Below are 16,350 nucleotides of genomic sequence, written 5' to 3' on the forward strand. Positions count from 1 at the left end.
ATGGAGCTCGCATGCATCCTTAATGATAAAATGAAAATACAAGTGTTTATAAATTTTGGCCAAGACTACAGTCATTATGATGAGGTGGTGTGCAGATATCAAACCAAGGGCTATAAACATGAAGAAAGAATTGAACAAAAGATTGATCGGTAATTACCTTGTATTTGAGATACTCAATGAATTGTCTAGGAGTAAGAGAATTAAAATCAGAAATGGTGAAAATATTTGTCATAATAAAATAGTGAATTTAAATTAGTGGTGCAGATATAAATTTGAAAATATTTTTATTTCAAGTTGAAACCAACTTACAAATTTTTGTCTACTGACAATTGATGAAAGAAGCAATGGAGCTCACAGGCATCCTTGATGATAAAATGAAAATACTAGTGTTTATAATTTTGGATGGATATGGGATGGAGCTAAATAGTGGCTTCTGTTCTTGAAAGAATTCGCAGAAGTCTCAAATCACATGTTAAGACTTCTACAGTCAAGAAAAATCTAATGGAATACCCTTTCAGCATCCCTTACCATATTAATAAAAAACAACCCCTATAAAAAAATAGCCAAAACACTTCTACCTCCAAACTTCCATCATCTTCCAACTGAGTCTTTCAAAACCCTCAAATATTACCAAGCCATTCTCAATGAAACCGAAAGCATTGATATCAAACCCATTTTCAGCAACACCCATGAAAACAAAATATTTTACCATTCCCTCCACATTGGAAGATTTCTTTCAGAACAAGAATGGGGAATCCCCCTCTATCAAACCAAACCACTTCATACCCAACATGTCCTTATTCCAAATAACCACTACAATTATTTTGATTACATTCAAGTCTGGACCAACATTTTCCTTCATCAAACAACAGACTTTAGTCATTCATGGTTCATAACTTTTGATAAAAGTTTCAGGTTAAATTTTCCAACGTGGTTTCCCAAATGGTGGTCTACTCACGGCCCAACAGCCAGTTTACTGTCAGAAGATCTCATGCAAATCCTCTCAAATAGTTTCCAGAAAAAATTTGATCGCAGCTGTTTCGACAACATAATTTCACTTCTACCATTGTTCATGGCAAAATACAAGGTCCCTTGGATCATGAAATGGAATTACGAAATTGAAATAGGTGAAGTTTACCGTTCTAGATGGGTCAAATGGTAGGATAAATTCGACTACCAAAAAATCATCAACTTTGTTTCATCAGAATTTCCCATTGTTCCTATCCCAATGGTGTCTCCACCAACAACAAAGGCATTGCCGAAAATTCCTGAACAAACACAATCCTTATCAGACATTAGCCATTCATCCTCCCTCAAAGGAAAGACTAAATCATCCAAATCATCCAAATCAACAAGTTCGAAGAAAAAAGAGAAATCCTCACAGCTTAAAGAATTAGCAGACAAGTTTATGGCAGAAGCAGCCTTGCTGCACAATTAAGAAGAAGAAACAAGTTCTGACTCATCAGACACTTCGTCTCAACCAGTCAAGTAGACCAATTACCAAGATTCTCAAGACCCATTTGAAATTTGAATTTCAAAATGTAATAATTTGTAATCATTTAAAAATTTTACCCATGTCAATAGCATAGTAACAGCATGTGATTTTATCATCGAAAGTAGCATCAGCAGTAGCAGCAATCATTCCGACAAAGCACTATCCATGAATAGTAAAATCTCTTTTACTATTCATCCATCATTTCAACAGCATGATTCCACATTAAAAAACATCATCATTCGCCAACCTTTACAGCTTTTAGCACATGCAAGCCGGGAATCCCGCTTCAACAACCGAGACTCATCTCCCTACAAAAGAAAATTTCATTTTCAGAGGAGGAGGACTTTGTCCATCATAGCTGAGACTTCTGCGAATTCTCCCAAGAATAGAAGCCACTATTCAGCTCCATCTCATATCCAGCCAAAATTTATAAACACTTGTATTTTCATTTTATCATCAAGGATGCCTGCGAGCTCCATTGCTTCTTTCATCAATTGTCAGTAGACAAAAATTTGTACGTTGGTTTCAACTTGAAATAAAAATATTATCAAATTTATATCTGCACAACTAATTTAAATTCATTATTTTCATTATGACAAATATTTTCACCATTTCTGATTTTAATTCTCTTACTCCTAGACAATTCATTGAGTATCTCAAATACAAGGTAATTTCCGATCTGTCTTTTGTTCAATTCTTTCTTCATGTTTATAGCCATTGGTTTGATATATGCACACCACTTCATCATTATGACTGTAATCTTGATTTATGTCCTCATAATTTCTTCCATCGTCAATAAACGGTAGTCTTTCGCCCCCATTTGGTGTGTGTGTGTATATATATATATATATATGTATGTATGTATACAAAAAGGTGCATTCACATTTACAATCATTTGCCTTATCAGAAGAAATATATCAATTATTAGACGTGATTTTTTTGCAAGAAATATACTGATTTTGTATTAATAAACGAGAATAGTTATAAAGATTGCCGCGTTGAATATTTTTGGGTGATCAAATGTATTGATATGAAGATAATTCACACGTACAAACATAATAATTCTCTAAATGGCTATTTCAAGTATACGCACCACCCACAAACACCATCGGTGTAGATCCACCACAAAGATAGTAAACACAACATACCAATATCAAGGTACACACAATGTTATCAGCAAACGAGACAAGTCATATGCCACTTCATAGGTACGACTTGGACATGGAAATGGTGATTAGTGCTTGAATTCCTTCAGTCGGATCCCCAGCCCCAAGCCTCCCAAAAAGAAAAACAGCACATGGTGATGGAGTTTGATGACTTTGACTACACACTTAATTAATTTTTATTTGAAAGAAGCAAGGGACCCAAAACCGAAGGAGAAGGATCCAAAAAGCCTTTGCAACACATTCAATGAAGTATTTTGTTGATCCAACAAAATTAATTTTGTTTGGTTTGGTTTGGTTGGTCATTTGGATATATACTAGATTATCCACACGCAAGAACAACCACATATTTACAAACAGCCATGCATTTCATTTCGACCCATGCACGATTCCAGCTCTCTACAGTCTAATCAATATTTGTTTATTAGGGCCTGCATTTACAGACGAAGCAATCACATGATCTTGTAAAAGATGATTTGTCTTTTCTATAGGCAATGTAATTTGAAAAAATAGTGTCAAGGCAAGAAATACATTTTTTTTTTTGGGGGGGGGGTGTTCAGAAGATAGTGAACATTTATAAAATAAAGTTCAAATGGACATATTAGCGTAGGTAGTTTTTAAGAAGAACTGGCATACATAAAGAAGATGATATATATGCAAACAAAGCATAAGTAAAGGTTCTTCTCTGCAGCAATTACAAAAAGTACACAAAAGATAAAAGAGAAAACAATTTCACCCCAAAAACAGATACTCTTAATTAGGTGCTCAAACAGTAGAGGCACAAAAGTGGCTAATAAAGAAAACCTAAACGTAAATTGTATGCTTTTGTCCTATAAAAATTTCACATTTGAATAGCCCTTGCATTTCAATGATTTGAACCTAATAAACATGATGAAAGGAAAAGTTATAAGAATATAAACACGAGCATAGGAAGGCTCTCATATGTCATTTCCACATATTTATAAAAATGGGGACTAATTGTGGGAGACCCACTCCACATCAAACTTCAACAATCTAAATCGTCTATTTTATAAATCTCGATTCATAGATCATTCTTCCAAAAATTTAATTCAATCCGAAACCATTTGCTTATTTAATTATTACGATGAAATTTCATTGTTTCTTATAGAACAAATTGTTCGTTAATTTTTTTGAACTCAATTAGATGTCTTAATATTTCCAATTTGGCTTTTTTTAAGGATGATTTATGAGGTGCAACTTGTAAAATAGACAGTTTGGATCATTGAAATTCGATGTGGTATGAGCCTCACAACTAATCTCCATTAAAAAAAAAAAAAAAAAATCCCTTCCTTTACCGGCCTCATATATATATATGGTGAATACATAATTACTATGATGATCTTATATTTATTTTGTTTTTGCTACAATAAAACAAGATCTTGTTGAGAAGAGACTTGTGTGTATATAAAAAGATCGCTACACAAAATTAAAACCTGTTAACACTTCTGGGTATAAAAAATAGAGAGCTGAGAAGTCATGACCAATATTTAGTTCCGACTTTCAGCGAAATAGTTGGAACTTACGATCAACATATAATATAAGAAGGGGTGTGCTATCCACACACCTCATTTTACTTCTCACATATCCTTTGTTAATTTCTGTCCATTGATCTTTTTCAATTCATCCGATCCAACGGCCGAAAATTAGAAGAGTGTGTGAGAAGTAAAAAATGGTGTGTGGATATCACATCCCTATAAGAAGGGTGATGCTAGAGCGTCTACTTGAATTATGTCTTTGTAAATCATATGATGTGGCGGTTAATGATTGGATTTTTTTTTTAATATTAAAGAAAGAATCCAACCATCAACTATAATAGGTTGGATCGTACCAATCTCAATCCATTTGATTCTATTTTGGAAAAAAGAAAAAAGAATCCATTTGATTCTATTTATTCTAAGGCAAGGATTCACCAACCATTTAGCCATAGCCAAAATCAAGGAACTAGATTAATAGGAAGGAAGCTTAATGGGAATGAAATGAATCAGAATTTTTCTTCTATGCTCGATCAATATAAACATCAATAACTTCGAATTGGATTAATTTCTCCTCACTAAATTAGTGCATGGGCCAAAAAAACCCTACCTCATGGAAAGGTAGTTGGAGAGGTGCAAAAGAATCAAACCATTAACCGCCACATGATGTGGTCTACAAACTGTAATCTACAATATATGGCCTAAAAACATGGTCTCCCTAACATTTTCCATATACGAAAGAAGAGAAAATAATATACTTGATAAAGGGAATCCCTAGTCTACAATAAAATGTATCATTAATTAATAATACAACATGGGTACTCTTCAAAAAAAAAAAAAAAAAAACTACATGGGTAATTCTATTAACACCCTACAATCTTATGAAGGCATTCTACACTTTAAGTTTTTCACTTAAATTTCCTCCTTACCCCCATTTAATTTAAGTTAGTAGACAAAGAGAAAACCCAGCCACCTAACTATTCCTTGCAGGTGGCATCACCTCATGCAAACAGAGGCAAAAAAGCCCAACCAATTGTAATTTCTCATCACGATAGCACAACTCTCTCTCTCTCTCTCTCTCTCTCTCTCTCTCTCTCTCTCTCTCTCTCTCTCTATATATATATATATATATATATATATATATCTATTGCATTTGCATCTGATGCTCTAGAAGAAATGTGTCGCTTTTTTTCTTTTTTTATGTTCTTTTGAGAGTGAGAGACAAAGAGGGGCCACGCGATGGGGTGGCTTGTGCGCGAGGACGATTTCGACGACGAAAGTGATAAAGGTAAAGGAGTATCCGGGTTGATGAGTCGAAGTGTTGGATTGTAACCAAAGAAATTGGAGTTTCCAGCCGATGTTTATGGAGGTAATCAAATATACTTGGTTGTCGAATTGGGGCTGCCGAGTGTGCTTTTTGTTTTTTGGAGTGGGGATGTGGGGTGGCTTCAAAAAAATGAGGAACAACGTTGGAATTTTTGAGAAAGTTTTATAATGTGGGGTGTTTTCATAAAATTGTGGGGTGTGTATAAAATAAACCTACTACATTAGCTTGAAACCAAAGCAAAGACTTTAAATGGACACAAGATAAAGGACACGTTCAGTTTGTCCACTCTGATTAAGAAACCCTAATTGATAAACGGTTATTATTCACACACTTAACCTTACATTGCAACGTATGAGATTCAACTAAAGCAAACACATATTTAGATTACATTAGTGAACCACATAAATTATTTTGTGTTAGATTACCAACTCATCCAAACAATTTGATGTAACAAGCCGATTTCACTTTCAATTTGGTTCACTTAAATGTAATCGGAAAATACGACGCTCTGACGTTACTATACTCAGGATTTAAATTGTACATTTGGAAGCAATACCTTCGTTCCCGGCCAAAATTAAGTATTTATCTCTCCTTGTAAGCTTGGTGCATTCAAACCCTAATGCCTTGCCAATCTCACCTTGCACGTAATTAGCCACATCAAAGCTTGATCTATTCCCATCACGACAAGTGGACAGCCCGGATACCTTCTCCAGCAACTGAACGGTGTAGATCGGTGAGGGGTTCATCAGGTAGAAAAGTGGGTCCAAGCACTTGAGCCCGCCAGCAGTTGTGCCATGGAACATGCCGACGTGGGTGTTGATTGCAACAGGAATTATTTTGTCACTAATTTCTGTAAACAAGGGACTAAACCTAAGGAGGTAGGGTTCACGACATGTCGTTCCTTCGGGGCAAACAACGACGTCCCCTTGATTCAACAACTTCTCCATCATCTTTCCGTCTCGATGGCGATTTCTTGTTAATCGGACGGTCTTGATTGGTGAGAGGATCTCAGACATCTTGCTTAGGCTGTACGTTACAGCGTGTAGATTTTTCTTCAGTGCGACGCAAATGTAGAGAGGGTCTAGCAGGGTTCTATGGTTACAAACGTAAAGCGTACCTCTAGGCTTGTCCTTTGGAAGGGTTTCACTCTGGGCTTTTGGACCTCCCAAAGTCAGTCGTAGACCACTGAAACACAGTAGAGGGAACGACACGTCGTAAGGCAGTGATTTCCCCACGATGATTCTGAAGATTGCTAGGGCAATTCCTAGTGGTAACCACATCAATATTGCTAGGGTTTCAAGTGGGGTTGGTATGAGAGCCAATCGACCATCATGGAAAACGAGCTTCTTTGGGTATCTGTCTCTTGGTAGGTTCTTCCAGCTCCTCTTATCTGAATCTCCCACTAGATAAACTTCCTGTACGTGCAAGTTGCAACAATTTTTCAGGCCAAGACGGAAAATATTGCAAAACTTAAATTTAATTGAACATAAGTTAACCAAATCGCAATCGAGGAAGAAAAAGAAAAGGCTGAATGGATTAAACCATCTCTCAAAATTTTCAATAATCCAATTAGACACACACAAATGGTACCATTAATTCTTGACGACCCTTTACCATAGTGATGGAGAGGAGTGTTGCTCTTGCACTACGGTGTAGGTTCAAACCCGGCCCGTCAGCTCCTTAATCTAATATCTAATCTAACATTTCTATCGTTTGACAAAAAAAAATTCTTGATGACCCCTCTAAACCATGTATATTACATACATATAACTTTGTGTCTACATTATTGCACTACTCCAATATTTTAAGTTGCAAATCTTTTATAGGGGTGAATATATTCACTAATATGGTTGGATCAATCAACATTTTGTGTTTTTAAGGATAGGTAAGTGAAAAGAAATATTAGTAGGTGACCATATTAACCTTAGTTAGAGAGTAAATTTTTATTTATTGATCTTAGTTGAACAAAAAATTCCTATGTTCGAAAATGATATGTCCACGAACTTATACCAAAATATGAATTATGTATAAAACTAAACCAAATCTCTTTAAAGTATATGAAAATTGTTTATACGATTTATATGAGTTTATTCTAAATCTCTTTAGTTTTTAATAACCTATTATAATTATACCGTTTTATCATATCACTTAACAACTTAAAAGCTGAAAAAAAAAAAAAAAAAAAAAAACTACTATCAGTACATTTTTATTATAATTTGGCTAATGACATTCATATAGACTACAGTTTTTCAAATTTTGCATTATGGCCTATGAAGTTTCAATTCTTTATTTTTATATATAATTAAAGGAAAGTAAACTAATTAAGTCGTCAATTAAACTGAATTAACTACTTAAACCCAAGTGAAAATTGAATAAGGGAAGTACCTTGCAGTAAGAGAATAGTTGGTGATCATTAAATTTGTTGGAGGTAGAGATACCAATTGTATCAAAGCCCATGTCATCATCTCCACCATGTTCTTGTTCTTCCCAAAGCGGCGAAACAATATGGCTCTCCTCTTCCTCCATGATACCCAAAAAGTATCCACCAAACGCCTTTAGCTCCTTCCCGATCACCATATCAATCTCCAAGTAGTCTTTTAAGAAGCTCTCGATCATTACTTGCGGTAGCTTACTAACACCAACTTTATTCCCACCTCTTTGAAGCACCTCAAAGGCTTCCAACCCAACATCTTCCAAGAAGAACTTAGGCAAAACAGCCGTGCCAATTCTAAAGCTGTCTTTCTTAACCCCAAAGAAGCAGACCATCACCATTATTTTCAACCCTAATTCGTCACTGACGAAAAATATGATAGGGCATAAAAGGAAAAGAACAAGTGCCCTTAAGAAATTTCCAGCTTCAAAAGCCACGAGCATGAAGTAATTAAACAAACAAGAGGATTTCAGTAGAGCTCCTTCAACGTCAAAGACGATCCAAGTTTGGTTCGTGAGGTTCGATCTTTGAGAGTAAAGAGAACCGAACGAGTTGTGATTTTTAGACTGGCTTGGTGATATGCCGGTTGCATGGTTGTTGCTGCTTACACTTCTGGGGAGACCTCTGAGTTTCTGAAAGAAAATGCGAAATAATGGCACCAAGAAAAAGGCCATGGGCATTTTTAGAAGAATAATATGTATTCTCCAATCCAATGCTACAAGTCTTACAACTTAGTTAGGCTATGTTGTGTATCTATCAAAGCCATATGTTGTTATATAGTTGGAGATATATTTCATGCCCTCATGCTTCACTTTTATTACGAAAATGCTCACATCAAAAATACAATTAAATAAGTATCTTGTCGGCGCTGCCGAGTGCCTGATCGAGGCATGAGGCTATCTTTTCCATGCAAACTTGGTCCAAATAAACAGTAAAATCTAGCAATAAAATATTTTTCTGATTTCGCTCTTTAATTCAAAAGATTTCAAATAATTTATAAGATCTGTCATCTCTAGGCTTTTTTTTTTCTTTATGTTGAAACTAACATCGACTATTGTTAATTTCTTACGTCTCTTATTGCGATTTGGGTTTATACCTTCTCACTTTTCTTAGTTATATATATATATATATATATATATATTTTATCAACTCACTTTTCTGAGTGTAAATTAGCATTGTTATATCATTTTTTTTGTTTTTAAGGCAACTTCAAACAATAAGATCTTCAGCTTTGCGAGGGTCGCTGTGGAAGAGGAACATCGATTGTATACAATTTTATTCTTATTTTACAAAGAAATTGTTTCCGCAACTCGAACCCGTAACATTTGATCACAAAAAAGCAACATTTTTGTTGCGCGTTTTTAATTTAAAAAATAGTCTTACCTTAATCTTTTAATTTACTAACTGTCATTGTGCGTGATTTTTTTCATTTAATCAAATTGTCATTCTGCATGCTCACAAAATTCAAACTTTTTCCACATTAAAAGTATTTATCAAACAAAATCAAGATCATGACCATAAAATATAGAATGTATCCCACAATTTCTCACAAAATTCAAACATTTTCCACATTTAGAGCAACTCCAGCGTTGGAGCCCTCCCCCCAGGCTATTCAGTATTCAATCCACCTGGTGAACTGTAACTGCCCTTAATGAACAGTAATCGCATTTTGCATCTCCACCGTTACACTTCAATAGCCCTGGCAATAGGCAATAAAATATTAGTATTTTTTTATTTATAAAATAATACAAAATAATTTTAATTGTAATTTCGGATAAAATTTTTAATCGTTCTCGTTGCGCCACGTATCCTTATCCGAAGTATTATTAAATAATACAAAATAATTTTATTTGTAATTTCAAATAAGATTTTTAATCGTTCTCGTTGCGTCACTTGTCATAAAATCCGAAAAGACAATTATTGGAGATGGATTTCCGATAAGATTTTTAATCGTACTCGTTACGCCACGTGTCATTATCCAAAAATACAATTATTGGCGATGGATTTTTGATAAGATTATTAACCAATCACGTCGCGCCACGTGTCATAATCTGTTTACAATCTTTGAGGATAGATTTCCATTAGATTTTTAACGAATGACGGCATGCCATGTGGCATTATCTACAACCTAATTCTTTCTTAATCCTCCATATAATCCACCATCCATCCTCACAAATCTCACACCAATTTTCTCAAGATCTCTATCATTATTCATAGTTTCTGCTTCCTTCTTCACAAAAATCTGTATCATTATTCATAGTTTCTGCTTCTTTCTTACAATGTCTTCTTCTTCCTCAAGGATGATGTGGGAACTCGATCAGGAAGAGGAAGAATTGTTTAACTAATCAGAAGGAATGTTCAATCACCAGGTGGCAAAAAATGAGAGAGAAGAGGATGAGGAGCGTAGAAGGAGAGATGATGAAGTAAGAATGGGCAGAGCCTCACATTCCCGTCGAGTCACCCAAGCTGTGGCTCGGATCTGCAGGCCCAGCCATTCCGAAAACCTTGATAGAAGCAGGCAACGACGAGGTATGGAACTCTTGGATGATTATTTTGTCCCTAATAGTGCATTCCCTGATACGTACTTTAGATGTCGTTTTAGAATGGAACGACATTTGTTCAACAAAACCATGATTGCTGTTTGCAACTACGATTCTTACTTTGTGCAAAAGAATGATGTTTTTAGTGCTATGGGTCTCATTCATCAGCAAAAAATTACTGATGCCTTGCGGATGCTTGCATATGGAGCATCTGCAGACCAAGTGGATGAGATAACGAGGATGGGGAAATCAACCATTCTTGAGTTCCTGATGAGGTTTTGCGAAGCAACCGAATCTATCTACACTACAGAGTACCTCCGAAAACCTACAAACATGGACTTGGAATGGCTTCTGAAGAAGGCCGAGATGCGTGGTTTTCCTGAGATGATTGGAAGCATTGATTGTATGCACTGGACGTGGAAAAACTGTCCAAGTGCATGTCAAGGCGCTTATGGGGACAGAAAATGAGCAAAAAGTATCATTTTGGAGGCGGTGGCATCTTTTGATACATGGATTTGGCATGCCTTTTTCGGGATTCCAGGAGCTCAAAATGACATCAACGTCCTTACCTAATCTCCAGTGTTCAACGATGTCATGCAAGGAAAGGCACCAAAAGTCACGTATGAGGTCAACAGACGTATGTACGACAGGCCATACTACCTAGTTGACGACATTTACCCGCGGTGGTCAACATTTGTCAAAAAAGTGCCACGTCCGCAAAGTGCAAAAGAAAAACACTTTGCAAGCTGTCAAGAGGGGTGCAGGAAAGATGTGGAGCATTGTTTCGGTATCCTCCAAACTCGCTGGGGGTTCGTCAAGGGTGCTGCCAGATTGTTTGATGTAGAGTCGCTTCGATCCATCATGATGACGTGCATCATTCTTCACAACATAATTGTGGAAGATGAGTACGATTATGAAGCCGTTGATGAATATGAGCCAGACACGATGAACAATTCAAGAACATGTATATATTGTGCTCATGATGCGACCGATAAGCCCGTGCAACATGAGCCATTACAAAGGGATGGACGTTACAATGAAAGGCTTATTCAACGATATACTGCATTTCAAATGCCAGACATGCATAATGCCCGGCACATTGACTTGATAGAGCACTAGTGGGCATTGAAACAAGCTGAAGATAATTAAGTTCATTTAGTGTGTTTTTTTTTAATTTGGTATGTTTATGTTATTTTATTTGGTGTGTTTTATTATTTGGTATGTTTATGTAATTTTATTTGGTGTGTTTTATTATTTGGTATGTTTATGTAATTTTTTTAGTTCAGATTTAGTGAGTTTTTTATTATTTGGTATGCTTATGTAATTTTATTTGGTGTGTTTTTGTCATTTCAATAAATATTCTCTTAGTATAAATAACTTACCAAATTCATTTGAATAAATATTCAATAAATTGGAAACAACATAAAGTACTATATTCAATAAATAATAAATTACAACCCAAAGTGATTGGAAAATTATGGGCTTCGATTACAAAAACTACTCTATTCATCATCACTTAACCAATTTGTGGTGCTAGGTTGATCTTCTCTTGTGGTGCTAGGACCATATTGGCTTGCTCTCGCGTCTCTTGCACGCCTCCTTCGCACCACGTCCGCTTTCTCTGACTTCCAAAAAAATTTAGAATTTGGAGACTTCCCTTCTAAAGGCATGTTCATAATCTCACGATCTCGTTGAGCTCATCTTTCTTCTCTAACATGTTCCCTTTCTTGCCTAAGTAGCTCTCTTTCTCTCTCATTAGCCTGAAATTCTCTCTCAATAGCTGCAGCTTTTGTGTCCTCTCTAACCTTATCAGCCTCATATTTCGCCATTTCCCTCGCCAAAGTCAATTCACCTTGGCGAGTAAGTTCTTCCATGAACTTTGCATAATCATTCTTGGAAGCACTCCCTTTTCTCTTTGAAGCCTTCTTACCTTGAGGCCTAATTGGATAACGGGTCGAACCCAACGCTTGTTCAGGGATGGGCATTTCGGGCTGCATCATCTTCATGAACATGCGAGACATGATCTGGTGTAGAGTGTAGAGGGGTGCTGTTCATGAAAACTTTTGGACCGACAGGCACAACTCTAAATTTAGGACAATCTTTGACAATATCCCAACATTCCCACCAGTTGAATGATTTATTTTTGCTTTTGGTTTTGGCACCGTACCAAGCTTGTGCTTGAAGTTCCTACACAATGCGGGAGAAGAAATAATTATAATGAAAATAGTTAACAAATAAATAATACAAACAAATAATTATAATGTAAGTAGGTAACAAATAAATAATACAAACAAATAATTATAATGTAAATTTGTGTATAGTACAAACAAATAAATAATATATTGTTACCTGATCCGAGTAATTTTCCCCACTTCGAATATTACTACTAGCTTGTGCCAAGGCGTCTCTCCACGTACTAAACGATTGGCTAAGTAATTTCCAACGACTGGACATCGATTATTTGGTTCTTTTCCCACCAATTTTCTCAAGATAATTGGTATGAATAAAACTCCACATTTCTCGCAACTGCATCTCATTATCCGTAAGCGAACTATGAATAACTTCAACCCAGCTAGTACACAATGCAACATCTTCAAGAAGCGACCAATTCGTACCTGCATCAGTTGTCATTTTGTTGAAAAAAAATGGATTGAAACTTTGAGAGAAAGAAAGGAATGTGATTGAAAGTAGTTGAAAAAATATGAAATTGTGGTGTAAGGTAGATGATAATGAGAAGGTATTTATAGAAAAGTAAAAATAATTTTTTTAAAAAAAAATTTCAGATTTTTTTTCGAATTTTTTTTCGAATTTTTTACAATTTTTTTTTTAACTTTTTATTCAACTAATTAATCTCTGCCGTTGGATATAAAAAAATTTGAATTCCAACACTTCAGATTGTGCCACGTGTCACAACAGTAACTTTTCTTAATTTTAAAACTATTTTTTCTTTTATTTATTTACTTATAAAGCATATTAATATCCACCGTTGATCTCAGATCGAATGGTGGATATTAAATAAGACTTTTTTTATTTTTTTTACCGTTGAGATCAAACGGACCGTGGGAAGCCACGTGGCTTCCCAACGGTAACTGAAAAAGTGACTGATTGTTCTGAATTTGTGTCGGCGACACGCCCCTACACACGAGTGGGGTGCAAGCACCTGACAGAAAAAAAAAAAAAAAAAGGTCTGATGCCAGACTGATGTCAACCCTAGCGTCACATCCACCTCCACTCAGGCTCCTTCACGCTAGAGCCGGTCCACAGGGCGTCGGGCCCCTTTTCTTTGGCCTGTCCCCTGAGCATCCACCTACGGTGGAGTTGCTCTTAGAAGTATCTGTCGTACAAAATCATGATCATGACCATAAAAATATACATTTTCTCACAAAATTCAAACATTTTCTACATTTAGAAGTATCTGTCGTACAAAATCATGATCATGACCATAAAATAAACAATTTCTCACGAAATTCAAACATTTTCTACATTAGAAGTATCTATCAATCAAAATCATGACCACGACCATAATATATAGAATTTATCCAACAAATTTTTTACAAATTTCAAAAAAATTCCACATTTAGAAGTATATATCAAACAAAATCATCATCATGACCACAAAATATGGAATTTACCCATCAATGTAATTAAAAGATGTTGTAGTTTTGACTATAGATAGGGGTGCAATTTAGGTTGGGCCAACCCAAATCCGCCTATGTTCAACCCAACTTTAAACTCGAACAAGCAGGTTTTTTTGTAGTTATAACCCGTCCGAACCCAACCAGATTTCAACTCGTTCATTGATTGGGTTGAGTTAGGTTGATTATTTGTCCAACCCAACCCAACCCGACTAACGAAACCCGAATATGGCCCATATCAATTAATACTCATATAATACCTAAATAGGCCAAGTCCAAAAACCCACATCCTCTCTAATATATTTTTAATAAATTACCTCTCTAAACCCTAGAGTTGTATATTAAATTGTTAGTCTCCAATTCCATTATGCGGCTCTCCATCTCTATCTGAAAGCCCAAGAAAATTTGCAACTGCCCCTCTCTCAATGAAGTGTTCCTTTTTTTTTTTTTTTTTTTTTTCTTTTCTTTGTTACTAACTTTGGTATTTCTTGTATTTTAATTCAAACTTTGCATGGTTGAAATATTCATATTTAGTTTACCTTATAACGTGCGGAATTGAATTTTAATTTTGAAAAAGTTAGGCCAATCCGAACTAAACCCGAACTTGATTAAACCTGAGCCCGAATAAACCCGATTAAAATCCAACCCGAACCTGAATTGTAAAAGTTGGGTTAAGATTGAGTTGACCTTCCAACCCGCCCGAGTTACACCCCTAACTATAGAACATCTTCTTGGTGTTATGTAACATTGATGTATTTCAATATATTGTAATATCATATACAATTTATTTTTCTTTGCTAAAGTATTGGTTATAGGGTCACCGACTGAAGCATGGTAGACTAATTAGCTTGCAACCTGTAAGCATACATTATGAACAATTATAATAACTGAATTATTATTAGTGATTTTTGCATTCTAAGAAGCTCTTTAAATGAGGTATATCCACTAATAATTAAAAACGGAGAACATGACTACCAACCAAAAGGGTCTTGTTGTCCTTTTATTTTATTTTTGGCTTAATTTGTGTAACTAATTAAGAACAAAGGAATGCTACAAACTAACAGGCCTTACCGATTAGGCCATTTCAACTAACTACTTAACGTTTTAAAAATTGGATATTTATCATTGTTAAGTGATGGTCTTGATAAGTATTGAAGCGAGATTTCACTCTCACGTCACAGAAAAAAATTCTAAATCCCCAAACCGATCCCTTTTAACTAGACAAAATTAGCGTTTAACTTCAATTTTTGCGGATTCATAACTCTACAATAATGTGTTAGTGAGAATTTGATTCAATATTTGTCCATACCATCCCTTAACATTTAAGCCTTTTTTTTTTAATATTAGTGGATATACTTGACAACAAGATCACTAAGGAGAGGGTTCAAGGCGGTAAGTAAATTCCACGTTTATACCCATTCCCCCTCCTGAGCCGACCCCCGACCTATACAACATTGTCCATGACCAGTAAAATCCATCTTACAAGAATTTTGCCGCACGATCTGCACTTGCCAACTTCTGCAACAAGGTGCCATTAAGACTTGACTTTCATGTTTGATTGCATGCAGTGAACTTGTGACATACTAATTCACCAACAAATAAGCACTACATTTCTCATCAACACAATCATTCTTTTCACCAAATGAATTAAATCACTGTACAATAATAATAAAAACTCCTGCAGTTTTTGGCTGTACGTACATATGTACAAATGAAAAAAAAAGATAACCCTGCTGCAACATTAAAGAATGGAGGAAGAAAACAAATCTGTATTAGTTCCATGGCTGCAAAATGTAAGTACCAATATCTTCAACCATCTTGCATATTGTCCATCAACCTCCTCATCTCCTCAGCCGCACCTGAACGGGAAATCTGGTCTTCCCCAAAACTGTATTAACAAAGAAACAAGCGAGGGGGGAGGATGGATTAGAAAGAGTACTAAAGCGTGTTAATGTTTTCGTTACAGATCATGGAGAACGTGAAGCATAGGGAAATGGAATACAAACTTTTGACTGGTAGAACTTCGGATGCCGCTTTTGTAGTATTGAAGTGGGACAAAACCTTGAGTTGTTGCGACCGCTGGCGCAGGAGACCCATCTATTTTGGCATTCATTTTCATGTCGTTTTTCTCATTCGTTTTGAATGTCCTATTGGACCGTAAATTTTCTAGTATACAATTTAACTTTATTCTGGTCAGGGTATATTTACCAGTACAAAAAGAAGTACTTTAATTGAAGATGGTAAGGAAAAAGTAATTGAAAGGATA

The 16,350-nt window shown here is 35.6% G+C and overlaps 1 protein-coding gene across 1 annotated transcript; it reads right to left on the reverse strand.

Annotated features, from left to right (window-relative positions):
• Positions 1–5,405: 5,405 nt before the first annotated feature.
• On the reverse strand, positions 5,406–8,638 carry LOC103956873 (probable glycerol-3-phosphate acyltransferase 3). The gene is made up of 2 exons (XM_009368925.3): positions 7,864–8,638; positions 5,406–6,893 (listed from the first exon to the last, which is right to left on the reverse strand). The coding sequence occupies exons 1-2, from the start codon at positions 8,587–8,589 to the stop codon at positions 6,009–6,011; spliced, it is 1,611 nt and encodes a 536-aa protein (XP_009367200.3). The 5' UTR covers positions 8,590–8,638; the 3' UTR covers positions 5,406–6,008.
• Positions 8,639–16,350: the final 7,712 nt, after the last annotated feature.

Source organism: the organism of the source record quoted next, unplaced genomic scaffold, assembly GCF_019419815.1.
Source record: "Pyrus x bretschneideri cultivar Hongxiangsu unplaced genomic scaffold, Pyrus_bretschneideri_v1 Contig71, whole genome shotgun sequence".
Taxonomy (NCBI): Eukaryota; Viridiplantae; Streptophyta; class Magnoliopsida; order Rosales; family Rosaceae; genus Pyrus; species Pyrus x bretschneideri.